The sequence below is a fragment of the Arvicanthis niloticus genome, chromosome 4 (assembly GCF_011762505.2).
Source record: "Arvicanthis niloticus isolate mArvNil1 chromosome 4, mArvNil1.pat.X, whole genome shotgun sequence".
NCBI classification, from domain to species: Eukaryota; Metazoa; Chordata; class Mammalia; order Rodentia; family Muridae; genus Arvicanthis; species Arvicanthis niloticus.
In genome coordinates this window covers 87,154,303-87,174,086 of record NC_047661.1, presented here as the reverse complement: position 1 = coordinate 87,174,086, position 19,784 = coordinate 87,154,303, and the positions used below count along the sequence as shown (strand labels likewise).

At 46.5% G+C, this 19,784-nt stretch overlaps 1 protein-coding gene, 2 long non-coding RNA genes and 1 pseudogene across 11 annotated transcripts in view; 2 read left to right on the top strand and 2 right to left on the bottom strand.

Annotated features, from left to right (window-relative positions):
* Positions 1 to 8,044, top strand: part of LOC117706595 (glutathione S-transferase Mu 4) — a 38,207-nt gene extending 30,163 nt beyond the window's left edge. For 7 of the 9 annotated variants that reach the window (XM_076933116.1, XM_076933117.1, XM_076933119.1 and 4 more), the window contains 7 exons: positions 1,834 to 1,909; positions 2,312 to 2,376; positions 2,670 to 2,751; positions 2,851 to 2,951; positions 3,874 to 3,969; positions 4,049 to 4,159; positions 5,608 to 8,044. In XM_076933116.1, the coding sequence (XP_076789231.1) occupies positions 1,900 to 1,909; positions 2,312 to 2,376; positions 2,670 to 2,751; positions 2,851 to 2,951; positions 3,874 to 3,969; positions 4,049 to 4,159; positions 5,608 to 5,697 (555 nt within the window). In that variant the 5' untranslated portion in view covers positions 1,834 to 1,899 and the 3' untranslated portion in view covers positions 5,698 to 8,044. Of the gene's footprint in view, positions 1 to 1,568; positions 1,628 to 1,833; positions 1,910 to 2,311; positions 2,377 to 2,669; positions 2,752 to 2,850; positions 2,952 to 3,873; positions 3,970 to 4,048; positions 4,160 to 5,607 lie in introns of those variants that run through there. The other 2 variants (XM_034499449.2, XM_076933115.1) reach the window with 2 other exon arrangements.
* LOC143442102 (uncharacterized) lies at positions 292 to 4,052 on the bottom strand. Its single transcript, XR_013110025.1, has 2 exons — positions 3,069 to 4,052; positions 292 to 2,844 (listed from the first exon to the last, which is right to left on the bottom strand). It is a non-coding gene; the product is annotated as an uncharacterized LOC143442102 (long non-coding RNA).
* A 4,024-nt stretch (positions 8,045 to 12,068) lies between the features above and the next one.
* Positions 12,069 to 17,336, top strand: LOC143442100 (uncharacterized). The gene is made up of 6 exons (XR_013110022.1): positions 12,069 to 12,522; positions 14,411 to 15,024; positions 15,312 to 15,615; positions 15,847 to 15,947; positions 16,910 to 16,975; positions 17,094 to 17,336. It is a non-coding gene; the product is annotated as an uncharacterized LOC143442100 (long non-coding RNA).
* Positions 12,501 to 12,623, bottom strand: LOC117707950 (small nucleolar RNA SNORA71; annotated as a pseudogene).
* Positions 17,337 to 19,784: the final 2,448 nt, after the last annotated feature.

Genomic DNA, 19,784 nt, shown 5'->3' with positions numbered 1-19,784 from the left:
GTGACATACACCTTAAATTTCAGCACTAAGTGGGCAGAGACAGGTGGATCTCTGTGAGTTCAAGGCAAGCCTGGTCTATATAGTGAGTTCCAGGACAGCTGGGGATACGTAGAGAAACCTGTCCCTGTCTCAGAAAAACAACAACAACAACACCCAAACCAAACCAACCAAACAAAATAAAACAAAACAAAAAACCCACCCACCAATCCAACCCCCTTCCCTTCCAAAAAAAACCACCAACAATCAAAAAAAAAAAAAAACCCAAAAAACCAAAAAATACTATTACAGCTATGTGTTACCATAGGTCATAGAAGTTTATTACATGGGAAATCCAAGACAAATAAATTTGTTCTTACATCATTCTCTTAAAGGCAGGTTAAACAAACAGACAGTACACAGTAAGATAGCAACCTTAAGTGACTTCAAAGTGTATTATTAACTCTTGCTGTGATATCCAGCAAAAGTCCCAGTCTCTTTAAATGTAAGAGATATTTTGGTCATAATGCATTGCCACAGTACATTCTTAACATTAGTAAGAATTTAAAGTATAGTCACCTGCCACTTGGTACATTTTAGTTAAAGATGGACCCTATATACTCAGGAAGAATTATAATAGAGCTTAAAATCCTCATCATTTGATGATCTTGTCTTAAAGCGACAACAAAATGGAGCGAATTGTGATGTCTGTTGTACAAAACGAGAGTCGGCTTCCCTAACCCCCCTCCGCAGACTACAGTCTTTGCACACATACAATAATCAATGTTTTGAAACAGTGTGCCTTGCTTGCTGTGAACAGCAGCTATAGACAACTCAGACATCTCTTTCTTAATTGCATTTGCTACAAGCTAATCCTGAGTTGTCACCTGCTGGCCCTGTGTACCCTCGGACATTTCAGATGAAGACTTAGGTCTGTGTAAGTACACTAGGACAGTCACACAATAGAGGAAGATACCTGTTAGGAGACGCGTATTTGTTTTAGTCCTTGGATAACACAAGCAGACATCCTGACCACGTATGAACATTCAGATTTTCCATTTCCCACTTTTTTGAGACAGAAGTTTATCTGTGATAGAAATAATCTCTTTGAATTCAGATGAGAAACTTCTGAACAGAGAGACTGTTCTCTGCCAGGCGGAAAAACATCACCTGGGGACCACTGTCAACAGCAAACCCCCCCCCGCAAAAGTCTGTCTTGTTTGATAGCAGGGATAAAGTGCTTAATCAACACTTCCGGGATGGGGGCTCCCATTGTGGCCCGACTTTCCCACTCTCCGAGGGCAACAGGGCAAGAAAGCAGAAAGATCTCTCAAAGACTGGGAGTCAGCTAGAGCTCTGCATCTGCGTACTCGGCAGGAGGAGTGGGCGGAACTGCAGGCGGAATCGCATATTACGCTTTCCGGTCTGTTGGGGGCAGAGCTCAGTAATTTGTCTTCTGTATGTGACTGTCAGGGGAAAAGCTGTGTTGCGGGGCAGAGTCTGGAGGGGCAGGATCACGCCGGCACCAGCCCCGCCCAGCTACCCGAGGGCACTAGGATAAAGTCAAAGCTGCTTACACCGGAGGCCGGTGGACTCAGTCTCAGGCATCAGCATCATGCCTATGACACTGGGTTACTGGGATATCCGTGGGGTGAGCGACCACCTGATGAGTGGGAAGGATTGCAGGGCTAGGATAAGGCGAGCTGGGGTGGGGGTGGGGCGCTAGAGGAACCAACCCCCCTTGCTTCAGGATCTTGCACACATGTCCTTGATGGTGTGTGCGCCCATGTGTACTCACCTGGAGGAGGTGAAGTCATATAGAAATTCCCTGGACCCATTCCTGACCTATCTCTCCAGCTGGCTCACGCTATTCGGCTACTCCTGGAATACACAGACTCAAGCTATGAGGAGAAGAGATACACCATGGGCGATGGTAATGCCATTCTTCGGTCAGACTTCTCTGTGTATTGATGCCTATATTACATTACACGCCCCCAGCCCCACTGGGGCTCCCCCAGCTGGACTTAGAATCTGCCTTTTTCAGTAAGCCCCAGAGAGTTGGGCTTGACCTTTGAATACAGAACCCTGGAAATGGAGGGGTGGGTCCCCCTTCTGTTGAAGTTAGATCACATTCCCCAGGAAGACTTGCTTAAACCTTTTGTAAGTTGTAGAGTTGTAGGGCCCTCAGTCCCAAGCACTCTTTATCCCTGAAGCCTTCAGGGATAACTGGCTCACTGCCGGAGGTTGCAGATTCCTGCCTTAGGGGGTTGGGTCCCTGGAACAGGTGTGTTGGACACTGGGCTGATTTCTCTTTATATAATCTTATCAATCACAGCTCCTGACTATGACAGAAGCCAGTGGCTGAGTGAGAAATTCAAACTGGGCCTGGACTTTCCCAATGTAGGTGAGGGGGAAGGGGAGGTTTGGGGTAGTCAAGGTGTTCCCACCTCATCTCTTGGCTGAGGGAGCTTGAAGTCAATGCTTCCTTCTGCTCACTTGCTCCCTCCTGTTCCTGGTGACTGCGCAGTGTTTCTTAGATGGGCTGTGTCCTAGCTTTTCCACTCAGTGTGCAGCGTGTTCATGTGGGCTAGCCAGGCTAGCCACGATGAATGCCAGGCCACATGTCTGTCCTAATCCAGAGAAGTAAGGCTGGAACCTCGTATTTCATCTGACCATCCTTTATTGTCAAACAGCTGCCCTACTTAATTGATGGATCACACAAGATCACCCAGAGCAATGCCATCTTGCGATATATTGCCCGCAAGCACAACCTGTGTGAGTGGGGCTGGGTGCAGGGTGGCACATGGGGGGACAACCTCCTTGGCTTGGCTGGCATGAGATGTTCAAGATGAGTCTGTGCTGTGTGTGCTGCAGGTGGGGAGACAGAAGAAGAGAAGATTCGTGTGGACATTTTGGAAAACCAGGCTATGGATGTCTCCAATCAGCTGGCTAGAGTCTGTTATAGCCCAGACTTTGTGAGTCTCGTCCAACTCCCACCCTGGGCTGGACCAGGCAGTGTTTGGGTCAGGAGTCAGCTCTCTCAGATTCCCAACCCGCCCAGATCTTACCTTTTGAATTTCTTAGCCACTTACCCTCCAGGATGTTTCATGTATTATCACCAGCTGTCCCCATGACACTGAAGGATCAAATGAATACTCTTACTTAGGCCCCACTGATTTTAGGGTGCAATCCAGACTTCCCAGAGTGGACATTAAGTTCCTAGAGAGTGAGGCCATGTTTTCCAAGTGTTCTCCACCTGTGCTGTCTGCCATAGGCCCTTTACTAAAGATAGTTCATATCTTTGCTGTTCACGAAATACATACATATCCCATAGGTTAGAAAATGAAGTCCAAGATGAGGGACTGTCACAGAACCTTTTCCAGCCTCTCGAAGTTCTCTTCACACCCACAGGAGTCAGCATATTATTCCATAGGTAGCACAGGGTGAGCCTGAAGGGCTTTCTCTCCTTCTTTTCTGCTTCAAATTCTCCTCAATTTATGGGGAAAACTCAAGTGTATTTCATTCTTCTGGAAGCCATTGTGTGAACCTCTCATCTCCTCTGAGTATTTTTGTTCTCAATTCTTTGATGCTGCCTGTCATCAGGCCCTGCCAGGTGCTCAAGGTTCTCAGAGGTACAGGCTTGGGGGAATGATGATGCCCCACTGTGAGCAGTGTCTTATTCTTCCCTGGCTTTCCATTGCGTTTGAAGGGTGGGGTGGGCTACCAAGGAGTCTGGTAAGTAAGTGCTCACATGTTAAATCAAAACCCGGACAGTGACTGAGTCTCCATCTTAGTGGAGATGGCTGCCTACCCCTGGCTATTTAGGGCCATTCATGATACTGAAGGACCAGACCTCCTTCAGGGGACTTACATAGTGACAGCTGTTTTCTGCCTCAGGAGAAACTGAAGGTGGAATACTTGGAGCAGCTCCCTGGAATGATGAAGCTCTTCTCGCAGTTCCTGGGGAAGCAGACATGGTTTGTTGGCGAAAAGGTAAAAGAGAAGAAGTTGGGAGTTGTCGTTCTTCCAGGGGACAGAATTCCATGCCCTCTCATTTCTTGGCCTTTTGCAGATTACTTTTGTAGATTTCCTTGCTTACGATATCCTGGACCTGCACCTTATATTCGAACCCACATGCCTGGATGCCTTCCCAAACCTGAAGGACTTTGTGACCCGCTTGGAGGTGATGCCCTGATCCTGTTTCCTCTTGGCTGTCAACTTTTCCTTGATGTTTTTTGACAGAATCGGCACAGAGCATCTTACATCTGTTGATCAGGCTTGTAGCGATCAGCATTCCTCCATGGTGGAGGGGATTATCACTCCCGTTGCTCAGCTAAGGAAATCTGAAACTATAGAGTTACACTTGCTCCAGGGTTTCAGGACTAGCACTGATGTGCTGGGGTCCCCATTGACTTGCTGATCAGAGCAGGTGGGAACTGCAGCCTGGGTTAGGAAGGCAAACCAAAGAAAGATGGTGTGAAGTCCCAGGATGTAGAGAATACTTGGACTTGGCCTGCTGACTGCTTTCCTGAGACTTGTGTGGGGCTCCTGTCAGAGAATGTTATCCTGAAATGTGTCACGGGCTTTCCTCCCTCCCTCCTTTCCTTTTTTATTTTGAGTGTCCAAGTGTTCTGTGGGATGGCATCATAAACTTATTTTTCCTTGTGTTTCCTGATCTCTGCATGAGGCACATTTAATGCCCAGTAAGAAAGAAAAATACCTTTTCTTTTACACTCACCTTGGAACCAAGTGTATCAGATAACATCAGGCATACCAGGCTGGGAAGTGTGTGGGCTCCCACTTGGGTGCTGGGGAACCCAGATTCACCAGAGAATACTTGTTTGATTAACTATACCAGCTAATTTATTAGAAATTTGGGTTTTGGAGACCTTAGTCCGATGGGCTTTTCAGTCTTGAATTCATTTTTCTCTTTCATTCCTTATCAAGTGATGCCTGGTCTCAGCTGGTTCTCATTTGGTCCAAGCTGAGTGGCTTTGGGAGGGGAGAGGCTGTGGAGAGCTGAAGGCTGCAGCTTTAAGTTAAATGGGAAGTTGGTTCCCTTGGATACAGACAGTTCTGGACTTCTTTGAACTCTTTAGAGATATTCGAGGGGCTCATTCTCCTGCTAGAAGGCCAACAGCATATGTAACTGCCATTGCCCCTGGTACATGTGTGTATCAAGGCTAAAGACAGGATTGGTTGAAGCTCAGTACCAGCTGCAGAAGTGTGGCTTTCTCCTTAGGGAATGATTAGAGTGAGCCTGGCTTTTCTTTGTGGTCTATCTGTATCTATAAACTTTGACCCTGGTTTTGCTGAATCACTGGCTGAGATAGGGGTTATCTCCCAACATGCCTTTTTCTCCTGCTAGCTTGATTCCTACTCAGTATGCAAACCCAGGCAATATGGAGTTTATGTGTGCAAGAGGAGCGTGTCTGTGTAGACAGGGGAGACAGGGTCCCTTGGGGAGGTCAGGAAGGAAGTGTGCCAAGAGTACAAATTCTGAGAGACAGAGGCCAGGCTAATCCCAGATGGGTGCCACATCCCAGCATCGTGGGCAGGAGGAAGCAGATTAACCCCTGTGGCTCTTAGCAAACCTCAGTTTTTGGTTTTCTGTTTTTCTCTAACTCTCAGGGGCTGAAGAAGATCTCTGCTTACATGAAGACCAACCGCTTCCTCCGAACACCCTTATATACAAGGGTGGCCACTTGGGGCAATAAGTAGGGCCTTGACTGGGCAGGAAGTGGGAACCTGGGAGAAGTTGAACTTCCTGTAGCCCTGGTGCTGCCTTCTATCCATCCTTTCTGATTCCAGAGTGTCACGGGTCCTCTTTTCTTTCACCCAGTCCCTGTCCCTTCAAGCCAGCTAAAACCTAGGCTCCTAGTTTTCCTTTATCAAAGTGACCTTCTAGCATGACTGTGTCCTGCACCCACTTGACAGTCTTGCCTGTCACTTGCCGTGCTGTTGTGAAGAGTTGGGACTCTCCATCAGAGTTAAGCCTGGGGCTCCCCATGCTTTCCTGGAGACTAGCGATGCCTGATGCATGTATGAGGTCCCTGCACAGCTCTGTTGGGTCCCTCCTGTAAAGCCCGAACCACACTGGCTCTGGCTGCTGCGCTGCCAGCTTTTACTGCTGTCCCCAGTGCCTGCCTAGCAACCCTGGCAGAGGCTGAGTTCACAGGGATTTTAGTTGGATAAGCAGGGGTTTGGGACTTCCTGGTGTCACCTGATAGTTTCATAGGAGGCAGCTGCAGAGGGCTCTGGAGCTCAAAGGGAGCTTAGATCTCCTTTATGACTGATCTCAGGGGTAAGGATCCAGGCTGGTGGGAGTGAGTCCCCAGCAGTAAGCCAGGGTCCTCTCTGCCAGCTTTGCTGTGGCTGCCTTATATCTATCTGTCTCCAGGATCCTATTTCTGATGCCTTCAGAGTAGTGTCTTGGTCACCAGGGACGGGGACCATCTTGGTTAATCCCTTCTGTTTGTGAGCCCCCGTGAAATAGATCTCTTCATGCTTTCATAATTTCAGATTTTTTTTCTACCATTTATCTCAGCAATACTTTGGATAGGTATAGATTGAAGAGTGAACTTTCCGCTTCAGATGGCCTCGCCCCTTTCAGAAGTGCAGTGTTTCTGGTGAGAAGAATCCAGTCACTGTGATGAGGATTCTTCTGTACCTGTTCTACTTTGATACTTCAGATGGCCACCTTTGTCTTGAGATCTACAAGTCAAAGCCTTTGTCAGGATCTGTACTGGGCCTGGTGCTTCCTCACACCCTCTCACATCCTCTCTGAGCTTCTCCCACTCAGACTTAAAATATAGTTGCTTTGGGTTAACAGTGTTGCCTCCAAGAGTCAAAGGCCACTGAACAAAAACCACACCAGTCAGGAACAATCCTCTTTTGATATGTAGTTCAGGGTTGTCCAAGAGACTCCCAGAACATTCCAGGCTATTGCTATTGTCATTGGTTGCCCCCCTCCGAGAGGTGGGAGTTAAGCACCCCCTATTGCTGAAGACACAATGTACTTCAGACACAGAGCCCAGAGGCTCCTAAGCTGGCTCTGACTTGAAACCCTTCTTGAGGACTAACTTTTCATGGTGCCAAAGGAGGGAGACAGCCAGTGATCTTCAGTTATGATGCCTCTGAACCACAACAATGACCAGCATGTCACAGTAACCCTTACTTTGATGGTCACCATACTTTGATGATAACCAATAGCTCTCAAATTGAACTTAAGGCCTGCTCAACAAGAGGAAAAACATGCCTAGAATAGGGAACCTAGCCAACTGCCCAGGGCTAGGGAAGCCATGGATCTTAGAGGAGAGCATACAGCTGCCACTTTGCTAAACTAGCATAATCCTTAAATACATTCCAACTACTTGTCTTTATAGCTACAGATAAGTGTAGTCCTCACTCTTCATCTTTGCAGTAGATGGGGAGCATTACAGAAAACCACAACCCATCAAAATGCATAGCTGTGGAACCTAGTCCCAGCTGATAGCATCTACAGCTCAGCTCCCACACCTAAGGCTCAGGGATCACTCCAGAAGAGTGGGTGGAAAGACTGGTAAGAGCCAGTGGAACAAGGAGTTTGCTGTGAGACTGTGTCTGTAGGAATGTCAGAAGTCTCACCACCATGGCTGCCTAAACATGAGCTGAACAAGGACAACACCAACAGAGACATAGAGTGGGCAGTGGGAAAACTCATGAGACCTCAAACCTAGACAAAGAACTACAGGCAATTAATGAAGGAATGCTGAGAGTGGGGGAAGCAGTCTTCTCCAGGGAAGAGTTACCCAATACCAGCCCTGAAAACATACATACAAGAAACATGTAGACTAAATAGGTTGTATTTGTGTATTTGGAATATATAATATATATTGTATATAATATATTATATATTACACACATATATACATATATATGTATATATATATATGCAACATAGAATATATATGTGCAACAATGGATGAAAACAGAGGTATTTGGAAGGGTCTGGAGGGAGAAAATGGAAGGAGAAAATGATGCAATTATATTATCTGAAAAATAAAAAATAATTAAAAATTAAAATAAAGCTCATTTCAATATTTTTTATGTCTTACTTGTTGGGGTACATTGTGTGAAGGTGTGTCTCTGTATATTCACTTATTAACTCAGTAAAGATTTTGTTCAAAAACTATAGTCAGAAATACATCTCCAAAAATGATATAAGACTTACATAGCCATTTCCTCAAAGTGAACAACCAGTCACTAAGCCCACAGAATCATGACTCACCATTAGTTAGCAGAACAGTGACTAAATCCTGCATACTCCTAGATTATTCCTTGCAGAATGGCTCACGTCCAGTGGGTGACAGGAGTTGGTGAATTTTGTCAGATCCAGTCCTTCATCTGCATGATGTTCTCCTGAAGTGATTTAAAATCACACCTAGAACGAACATTAGGAGATTCCGAGGTTTCTAACAGCACCATGAGCCCTCTCGACACACTAAAACGAGTAGTTTAGTTTGTAGGTAGGTATTTTACTCACTCCAGACTCTCACATGATTTTTGTGGATGCCTACTTCTTTGTGCGGGTGAGTGTAGTCTCAGTATACTCTGTCCGTCATCTCCGTGTTTTTAGATGTGTGGATTTCATTAACTTAAAAGCTTCTAACCAGAACTGTGACCATCTCTTGACTGTTTCCCCCGGCTTTAGTCCTTTTATTTGAATAAATCACTGAGTAAATACTTCAAGGTATAAGGTAAAACTACTCTAGTACTTTATAAGAGATTATCTTGTGCTCTTCAGATATAATAATTTAAATTTTGGTGGCAACAGTAAATCATATACACAGGCACCTGGTGGCCAACAATTTCAATCCTCCCCTCCCTCTCTCTCTCTCCCTCCTTCCCCCCCCCCCCCCACTTCCTTTTGTTCTTTCTTTGTTTTTTCAAGCCCTGGCAGTCCTGGAACTCACCTGGTAGGCCAGGCTGGTCTCAGACTCACAGCCGCCCCCCCCCCCCCCCAATCCCCTTCTCCACCCTACCCCTGCCTTCGGACTGCTGGGCTAAAGTTGTTTGCCACCACACCTAACTTGCTTTCATCATTTTATGATGCTTTGCAATGTTTGCCTGGCCACTTTGCAGATTATTACTCATACATGTTTTCACCTGAGGAATTAATATCTGGGAATCTCCCTGATTAAAGCTCCGCATTCATTTCCTATGCATTGCTTAGTCATTTCCTGGAGAAAGTTGAAAGGCCCCTGAAGCAGTCAACGCCTCTGTTTCCTTAGGGACATAGTAACTGTGCTGTTCTAGGTTACCTATCATAAAGTGAGAGTTAATCTTATGCAAATGTCACATACATTCCAAGACCTCATCCCTCATTATTTCCAGAAAAGCTTAGTTAGCATTTGACTGAGTAGAGGAGGTAGCGCTCACTTTTAGGAGGGGGCACCAGCTACACTTAGAGTCTGGACAACTCTAACCCAGAAGGATGAATAATTTTCTCTTTCGTTTTACCAGGACAGTTTATCTTCTCCTGCAGTGGACAGCCTAGCCCTCCACCCATCTGCCCCTTCAACTTGAAGGACTTGTGCCACTCCGATTCCCATGCTTTGAATTGCAGCAGAGATCACAAAGCTTCCCTTCGCTGCGACCTTTTCACCTATGTCCAAATCATAAGTTATTCATATCTAATCCATTGATATCTATTTGCTCTGTTTGTGTGGAGAAGAACTTTGATTATATATAGCAAACAAACACAAAACATAATTACAACAATGAAAGAATAAGTCTACAAAGACATAAAGCATGAAATACTGCAGCGCTTCCATGGGGGTGGGGGTGGGGGCGTTGTGGTGCCTTTTCTATTTGGAACAGATTGGATGAAGGTTTAGAGGTAAGATATCTTTTTCTGTTCTAGTAAGTCTCTCAGTTCATTATCAGTGATTTTGAGGGAGTCCAAAGGGGACTCAGCTTGCTCATTTTACCCAGTTCTTTGGTAAGAGACTATCTGGGAGGCTTGCAAGGCTGGGTAGGCATTAGGAAGGAGTTATTGTTATGGTGACCCCATCGTTGCTGTCCTTGGCCCATGGTAGCCATTATATGCTTTTATATTTAATTCTTATCCTTCCTTGTGTGGCATATGATTATTTTCTTTCTTTTTATTTTCAAGGATAATTTATTTTTACTTTATGCATATGAATGTTTTGAGTACATGTACTGAAGACCCCTTCTCTGAGAAGACCCTCACTCAAGTCTCTGGAAGTCATGGCCACCCAAAAACTTGCAAGACACCAAATCTGGATGCAAACAGCAGAGTAGCTGGCTGATGGGCTTTTTAAAAGGGGAAAACCAGAAGCCAGGGGAGTGAGGAGGGGGTGAGGGGTGGCTAAGGAAACATAAAAATAGCAGAAAATTTCAGAGGAACCCAACCTAAGTAAGTCAGGGTCATGTGGGAAACACTCTGTATACTCATTCTTTTCAAAAATGTGGTCTTGCCATGTCACTGTGGCCTTGCCCTGTCACTTGCTCACTATTTCTCAGTTGCTCTGGACATGGCCCTGCCCTGTCATCGTGGTCACTAGTTTCTCAGCACTGCCTAGATGATTTGCATTCCTCTCTTCCCTTTGTGGTTAGCCAGTTCCTGAAACCAGCCAGTCTACATTTTTAGCTTGCTTCAGAGAAAATTTTCCATGCCCTTTAAAGTGAGGCCTAAAGAAAAGCCTATATACATTTTATAAAATGATTTTTATAATTTTTCACTCTACAGTACTATGTGCCCTACATGAGGGCAGAAGCCTACAGAGGCCAGAGTAGGCATCAGATCGTTTGGAACTGGAATAATGGCTAGTTACTGAAAGGTCTAAGACTCCCCAGAAGGGGACCCCACTCGAGTCTCAGGATGGCACACACCCAAAGACACACGAGAGACTGACTTGATGCAAGCACATGAGGCGATTTAATCAGAGCTCTGGGCCAGTCCATATCTCCATATCTCACATAGGGGATAGAGGGACTGACCCCTCGGCTCAGGGGTCTAGGGTTTATATATGGGTGGGGTGGGGAAAAGAGGGAACTTTTGCACAGGTGCACACGATTGGTTGTTTTACTTTTTTAAACATCAGCAGGCTATACTGGTCCATGGGGGGAGGGTGTATTTCCTCTCTTGGTCAGTCAGTTTCTGGGATGTTTTAACAGGCCTTTGTCTTGTAACTCCACCTCCTCTGTAAGTAATTAGTTGGGCCCAAACCTGCTGGCAGGCACTTTTAACTATTTAGGTTAGGGAAAAGGGATGGAATCACAGGGCCCTATTATTTTATTAGTTTGGGCCTGTTTCAAAATTCTCTTTCATTACAAGGTGCCATCTTGAGTGCTGGGAACTAAACCTAGGCGGCTTAGTGATCTCTAATTGCATCCATGCATACTGTAAGATTTCAAGATTTTGTTCTTTAGGAAAGTTTTCATTATAATTATTAATTATGTGAATTAGTAGATTTAACGGTGGCATTTTAACATATGCATATATTGTACTTTGATTACGTGTACTTTCCTTACAGCTTACTGTTTCCCTTCCATGGCCTCCCATTCCTCTCTCAGCACCCTTCCCAGTCCCTAATTGTCCCTTTCTGCTTTCTAGTAATCCTTTCTTTTTAAAAACGAATCTATAGGGTTTATTGTACAGTTGTTGGGAAGGTAGCAGAAAAGCTAGCAACAGATTCAATAGAAGAGCTCAACACAGGGACAGGGGACAACCCTCTGAGGTGACTGTGCCATCTGAGCCAGTTTCTAAGCTGTGTAAAAGTTGTTTCTTGATGTTCTAAGTAGGCAGTGTCTCCAGTTCCACTTTGTGTGGTGGCCCTGTTGTCCACTCCCAGGCCCTCTGGTGTCCACAAACCTCTGGAAGGCAAAGAGCAGGGAAGAGGGAGCCATAGACACACTGGCTTCTGGAAGCCTTTCTTCTGAGCAGCTTGGGAGGGCAGGAAAGGCTGTTCCTCACGAGGATGATGTAGCTGCCGGTGGCCAGGCGGCCATGAAACAACTGGGTTCACCTGAAAGGGGGGCTGGGAATGAATGGGGGATGGAGGGCAAGAAGAGATGAAGCCAAGACAAAGTTCTCTGATCAAGGCTCAATGTTTTAATGTTCAGCTCTCAATTTAAAGGAAAAGGCCCAACCCAAACCTTTTCTGGTTTAAACTGGGTGGGATAATCCGATAATCCCTTCTTGGTTTTGGTGGAGGGCGGAGACTCTCAAGGCAAGCCCAGGGGCAGTTTTTCTTTTAAGTTCTGTGCAGCGTAGGTGGGTAACTCCACTTAGATCCTATGGCTTGGTCTGTTGTGGTAAATAAGGTCTTTCAAGCCTGTTCAAGGCTGGGGGAAGGGTACAGGATGAAATTGGAGCTCACTGGATATTTGCAAAATCAGATAGAGCCTGCTTCTACTTCCCTTCCTAAGCTTTCAAGGACACTGCCTCTTATGGGAGACAGCATTCAGCAAACCTGATGTCAGCAGCCAGAGACCAAGAGGCCATGAGAAGGAAGATGTGTTCAAAAGCACCAGGATCTGGTAAGGACAGGAGTGGACCTTCTAAACATGGGGAATGGCTTTCAGCACCTCCCTGCAGTACCCATGTCTAGGGAAAGCCACAATCACTTTCCAACATAGGGCTATCTGTTTCCTTACATGAGAGAAAACATGCAACATTTGTCATCTGTGCCTGGCTTATTTCACTTAATGAGATGCTCCCCAATGCCAGCCTCATCCCTTATGGCTAATATTCCATGGTACCTTATTTAGCGATGCCTTTGTTGCAGTGCACCGAGGCTGGTCCCATGACTTGGCTACTCTAGCTAGTTGCAGTAAACGTGGGCCTGCCGTGATGAAGCAGGGTGGCATGGCAGACTTTTTGGTTTTGTTGTCTGTTTTGTTTTCCGAGGAACAGTTTTTATAGAGCAGTGCTAATGTGTGCAGTTACTAACAGTATATAACTATTGTTCCCTCCACACCCTTGGCAGCCTTTGTTATTTTATTCTTAAATGGCATTCTGACAGAGTTGAGATGGAATCTCAGTGTAGCTTTCATTTGCTTTCCCTTGATGACTAAAAACGTCAAACATCTGAAAAAACCACATCTGGTGCTTATCTGCAATTCTTTCAGAACATTTTCACATTCGTTATTTGTTTGTTATTTTGTTGTTATGGTTTTTTATCTTTTTTTTTTTTTTTTCTCTTAACAAAGTTCTGCTGTATAGCCCAGGCTGGGGTCAAACTAGGGATCCTCATGGCTTTGCCTCCAGGTATGGGGATTGCAGGTATGTGCTGTCGGAGTTGGCCGAGCTTTTGTATTCTTTTTGTATTTTGGATATTAACCCCTGGTCTGATGAGCAGCTGGCCGAGACTTCCTCCCGTTCTGCACGAGTCTTCTCCCACTCCTGAGAGTTTCCATCACTGTGAAGTGACTTTCTTTTGGATGTCTTCTTGCTTGCCCATTCTTGCTCTTTTATTTGGGAGCCATGGAACTCTTCCATTAAGGCCTTTGGTTCGTTTGGAATTCATTTCCATACAGGATGAGAGTCGGGATCTTATCTCTGTCTTTTGCATGTGACTATCCAGTTCCCCTAGCATTCTGGGTTGGAGATTTTCCTTCTTTACGGCTAAATAGCTTTTCATGATGCACAGGTACCTCGCTTCCTTATCTGTTTATCAGTTGATGAACTCTTAGATGGCATCCATTTCTTGGCTATGGTAAAGTGCACTCCTCTGTCATTCTAATTTCATTTCCTGTGGATATATATCCAGCATTGCTGGATCACATGGTAGCTCTAGTTTTGACTTTTCAGGGAACATCAGGTTGTTCTCCCTAACAGTTGTGACAGTTTACACTCTTACCAGCAGTGTCCAGTGGTCTCTCCTGCCTACACTCTTGCCAGCCCCCAATACCTTCGTTCTATGTGAGAATAGGAGTTCTCTCTGGGGAAGGTATATCTTACTCTCTGTGGTTTGTTTTACATTTCCCAGTGCCTAGTGATCCTGAATATCTTCACTGTATCCACTGGTTGTACCTGTATGTGGCCCGAGTCTCACAGTTTAGCAGAGTCCTGCATGCCCTCTGCTGTCTGTGAAAGGCTACAGACCACAGGGACACTAATCTCTCAGGCTTGAGGTAGCCAGTTTTGTCCTGGCTCAGCCACTAGGAGCCACCCAGAGCCAAGGCAGGGAGTTGATAATGAAGAAGTAACAATGCCAGGAAGATAATAACAGTGTTCCACTTTGACCATCAAGAGTGTCTACAACTAAACTGCCATTTCCCCATGGACGTAGTCAACCAGGGAGCCACTGGCAGCCCAGCGTGGGCAGCTGGCCAGTCCAACCCTTCCTTTGGCTTCTGAGTGCCCTGATCTGTTTCTGGGACAAACCACAATGATAGTGGACAGAGCTTTTTTTCTCCCTGCTAGTGGAATATCTGGAGTTGGAAAAGGATAGTGGCTCGATTGGAGACTGCAGCCAGATTCTGCCTCCCTTCTGCCCAGTGCTCTATAAGAAGGCTGAACAAACAAAGGCCCTGGTCCACCTACTGGAGACTCATACCAAGCCCATGAAACTGGGATCCTGGAACATATGTGAGATAAGTGAGGGGCTTCACAGGCATGGGGAATACCTAGGAATATATTTTAAATTATGGATTTAGTTCAGAAGTTCCTGGAAAGCTTTGCCTATCAGGAATTTAAACACAAGAGTGTAATGTGTTTGTGTAATATCTGTGTGATGTGTGCATGTGTAGAGGGCTGGTTGTTAATAGTAAGGTGAAGACTCATCAGGCAGTGAGGAAATCATCCTGCCAGGGTTTCATTGTCTCTGACTTGTCGTCATGAGTGGTTCACACCATCCTCCTGCTCCATCCACAGATCCAAGTCACAAGAAGAGATAACACATCTCATGCAAATGGTGATTACTTTCGTTGAATTTCTAACCATCAATGTCCAACAGACCAAGCCCGTCCTCTGCTGTTGGGCTGTGTAATTCTCCTCCTGCTGGAACTACAATGTGCTCTTCCAGAAACCTCCTTGAGGTTGGTCTTCCAGGACAGGGCAATGGAAATGAGGGGCTGAGTTCCCTTCTGTTGTAATTAGGCCACATTTCATGTTGGAGGGTACCCAAATGTGTATAAGCCTTAGTGAGGTAGGGTCCACAGTCCTACCACAGGGATGACCTGAGCTTTATCCCTGCAGCCTTTGAATGGGAAACAGTTCCAGGGATTTTATTGTTCCAGGGATTCTTGTCCTTGATCTCTTGGGAGGGTCCTCAGCAAGGGGGAGTGAACACAATGTGATCTCTATATCATCTTGTCCACCACAGCTTTTCACCACGACTGAAGCCAGTGGCTGAGTTGAAAATTCAAGCTGGACCTGGGATTTTCAACATAGGTCCAGCGGAAGGGAGATTTGGGAAGATGGAGTTCTCAGCTCATCTCCTCACTTGGTTGAAGGGTTGAGGATCAGTGTTTCTGCTCACCTGCCCCCACCTCTGCTGATGGAAACCAGTGTTTCTGTGATGGGCTGTGTCCCAGCTCTCCCATTTAGTGCACACTGTGCTTATGGAGGGATTCCCATGGCAGACACACTGAGTGCCAGGCCCCATGTCTGTCCTCACCCAGGGAAAGGTAGGGATGCTGAGACCTCATAACCCATCTGACTGTTCCTGCTTGTCCATCTGGCTGCCCTATTTAATTGATGGGTCACACAAGATGACGCATGCCATCCTCCTGTACCCCATTGCCTATAAGGGTAACCCGTGTGATTGGAGCTGGCCGCAGGGTGGGGGACAGAAGCCATTCTTCTTGGCTTGGCTGGAGCAGGTTGCTGAGAGTGAGTCTGTGCTGTGTGTGCTGCAGGTGGAGAGACAGAGGAGGAGAGCATTCGTGTGGACATTTTGGAGAACCAGGTTATGGACACCCACATGCAGTTGGCCATGGTCTGCTACAGCCCTGACTTTGTGAGTTCCACCAACTCTGAGTTGGAGCTGGCCCTGTACTCTTGCTCTTGCATCTGCTCTAGTCCAGTTTGCCACCAGAGCCTCTCAGTGTTACTCATGGTATAGTGTTTGAAATTGCCGAGAGTAACCTCAAAGCTCAGTCTGCCAAATGAAAACTTCCAGCCATTGCCCTAAGATCCAGTCCAGACTCTCCACAGTGGCACTTCAGTCCCTGATAGGACAGACAGAGTTCGATCCCTCCAGTTCTAACTGCTGGTTCTGTTCTGAGCCATGTCTTTCTGTTGCCCTGGAGTCTTGCCATGCCTGCAGCATGCACACTCACACTATGAGAAGAAGACACTGGGGGTAGGGAACACTCTCCTCCCCAGTGGCTTCCCAGAGCTGTGTCCTTGACATCCACAGAGATAAGCAGATGTTCCTAATAGGCAACTCAGTCAACCAAAGGCCTTTGATCCTCCCCTTGTTTCCTTTTGTCCTCTCAAATTTACCTCATCTCTTTGGAACCTGTACTGAAGTCCTCACCGCACTAGTAGGTAGAACACTGCCTGTTTCCTGGATAATTCAATTGTTTGCTTCTGCCTCATGTGAGGTCAGAGTTCAGAGCCAGGTGTTCACAGCTGTCTCATGCACAGTGGGTTTTTTTTTGGCAATGGTGGTGGAGACCAGGGACAGAGCCGTATCCTATTGGGCTGTTTCCTTTTTTTTTTTTTTTTTCCGGTTTTTTCGAGACAGGGTTTCTCTGTGTAGCCCCGGCTGTTCTGGAACTCACTCTGTAGACCAGGCTGGCCTTGAACTCAGAAATTCTCCTGCCTCTGCCTCCCAAGTGCTGGTACTAAAGGCGTGCGCCACCACCGCCCGGGGGCTCTTTCCTAAGAGCAGTCTAATCATGATGGTGCTCTAACTTACTGCCCGGACACCACTCTGAGACGCACATGTCTGATGATATGGACATTGTGTTTCAGGAGAAATGGAAGCCAGAGGACTTCAGAGGGCATCCCCGAGGATCCCTGGCAAGATAAAGCTCTACTGTGAGTTCTTTGGGTTCACCCATGATTTGCAGGAGATGAGGTAAAGGGAGGGAGATGAGGCTGAGGAGTAGCTGTTCTTCCAGGTTTACCAGTTCTCAATCCCCTCACCTTCTTGCAGAGTGCCTATCTATGTGGATGTCTGCACTTGTAATGTCTTTGGCCAGCACTGTGCCCGAACGCATTTCCAGACCTGAAGGATTTCATAGTTCAGTTTTAGGTGATCTTTCCTGGATCGTTGCTCCTTTTGGATTGTCTTCTTCCTTTCTCCCTTTCCACAATGCCTTCCTTAGAAGGAAAATGAAGAATAAGTGGCATTTATAAAGACTGGGCCTATGCTCAATAAAGTCTGACGTCTACTGAATGACGTTTTCCATTACAGCAACCTATGGCGTGGATAGAATTATCAAAAGCTATTGAGCAGATAGTGAGGATGAGTAAATCCTCCTGAGAGATATCAAGGATGAATACGTACATCCTCCCGAGAGAGTGAGGATGAATACATCCTTCTGTGGGGTTGGTTCCTGTGGCAGATGACAGTAGCTACAGTTACTTCTTTGTCCCTGACTTAAGACAAAGAGAAAAACTGTGGTCAGGGATGTGTAAGTGACAGGCATCTGGAGAGAAAACGTACTTTCTCAGCTAGTTCCCACCACATTGCTTCTGATCCAGGCTCACCCTGGAGACCATGTGAGCAATCTGTCTCGTACTGTATTCTCTGCCTGTCTAGTGCGGTGGGAGAGTGTGGGAGGCCACAGTCCAAGGCCAGCTAGGCCTGGCCTCTTGGGTACAGGCAGCCTTGGAACTTTGACTTATTCATAGCTTATCTGGGCACTCAACTGGGAAGATGGCACAAGGCATAATGTCTTTCACTAGCAGGGCTGGGAAAAAATAGGGTGGATACATTGAGTATGCATTCAGTTACTAGATTTCTGAGTTTAGATTTTCTGCTGCAGGAGAATGGCCAAGGCCACTCTCTCTTATTCCTATGCTCATTCAGTCAGGATTTACTAAGGTACTGGGTGAGATCTTGACACTCTTCCAAAGTACACTGGAATGTTACTGGTCCCTGTGCCCTGCTTGGCCCCTCCCCCAGCAAGGAGAAGCCTGCTGGTGAAAGAACAAGAGTGACAAAGATTTCTTGCTTTAAGAGTGAACTAAGAGGGCAAAATGGAAGCTGCAGAGGCCATCCCTGTGTAGACAGGGGACAGACAGCTGCCTTTCTAGCTGTGTGAGCCGGAGGTAAGCCCTTAGCCTCAGTGTGTGCTGCTCATACACAGAAAAGGCATCTGCTTCCTTCTCAGACCAATCTTGCAAAGATGGCCTTTGGAACCTAACACAAGACTACAAAGCCTAGACCTGGGGGCATTTTCATGAATAACCCTGCTGGCTCTGACCTTTGGGCACAACTGAGTCCTTTCCCCCAGCCCAGTTTCCTCTTCTTTCCACTTACCTTTCCCTCATTTCTTCTTCCTAGCCCTTCCCTCAGCCTGGATTCCCATTTCCCTGGTTCCTTGGGCTCCCCATTTCTTCATCAGTCTCCTCCTATTCCTTGTCTATGTCTTGCATCCAGACAGCCCTCTGCTTAGAGGAAATTATCTAACTCCAGAATCCCCCGTATGGACTGAAGAACCAGACCCACACATGTGCTGCCCTGGGCCTCAGTAAGCAGCCAAGCCCTGTCTGATTCCCAGTAGAGTCTGAACTTTGCTCTGTGTCGTGTTTAATTGTCTGTGACTCCCAGAGCTGTGTTGATTTGGTTAGGTGGTCTCTGTTTTCTCCACAGCAGGGCCTGGGTGATGAAGATGCAGGGACCGTAAGTCATTTAAGATCCTTGGTGTCCCTAGTCCATGGCCTTTGGTCCTCAACTTAGGATTCTTACAGAAGAGGTCCCTTTCTTGGGACTGTTCCATCTTTGATGTGAGTGGCAGAGCTTGGCATGTGGTTGGTGTTTAGAACATTTGGAATCTGACTGAATTATCTTCAGAGAATTTTTTAGCCTGTCCATATGTGATGGTTTGTACATGCTTGACCCAGAAAGTGGCACTATTAGAAGGTGTAGCCCTGTTGGAGTAGGTGTGTCACTGTGGGTGTGGGCTATAAGACTCTCATCCTAGCTGCCTGGAAGTAAGTATCCTGCTAGCAGCCTTCAAATGAAGATTTAGAACTCTCAGTTCCTCCTGCACCATGCCTGCTTGGACACGGTCATGCTCCCACCTGATGATACTGGACTGAATCTCTCTCTGAACCTGTAAACCAGTCCCAATTAAATGTTGTCCTTACAAGAGTTGCCTTGGTCATGGTGTCTGTTCACAGTAGTAAAACCCTAACAAAGACACCATAAAACTGGCTGTAGGGCTTAGAGCTCTGGTAAGAAAAATCTTATCCGGAGACATTACAGCAATGTGTCTGCTTGGAGGTGCTGGAGTCTGAGTCACAGGCTCTCTCAGCTAAGCAAGCTCATTAAAAAGATGCAGCTGCCTGTGGAATAGCATGATCAGGAATGGACAGGCCTGGTGTGTGGGGCTCCAGTGCCACAGTGTATGGTCAAAGATGCTGTGGACACTTTGCATCAAGTTGTCCATGAAGGACTTGGACACATTGCAGAAGTATCTACTGAGCATGTTCCTATGCCAGGGGCTGGATCATAGTGTCTGACCTTTGCCAGGCAGTGCCTGCGACCTACCTGTACCCGGTAGCACATCTGGATGAGAGCCCCGATGGGTGTTGTCTCCATGCCCCCTGCCTGCTGCTGCCTGTTGCAGTCAAGGAACAGGCAGGCCTGCTGAAATAAATGAGGAACTAAAGTTAA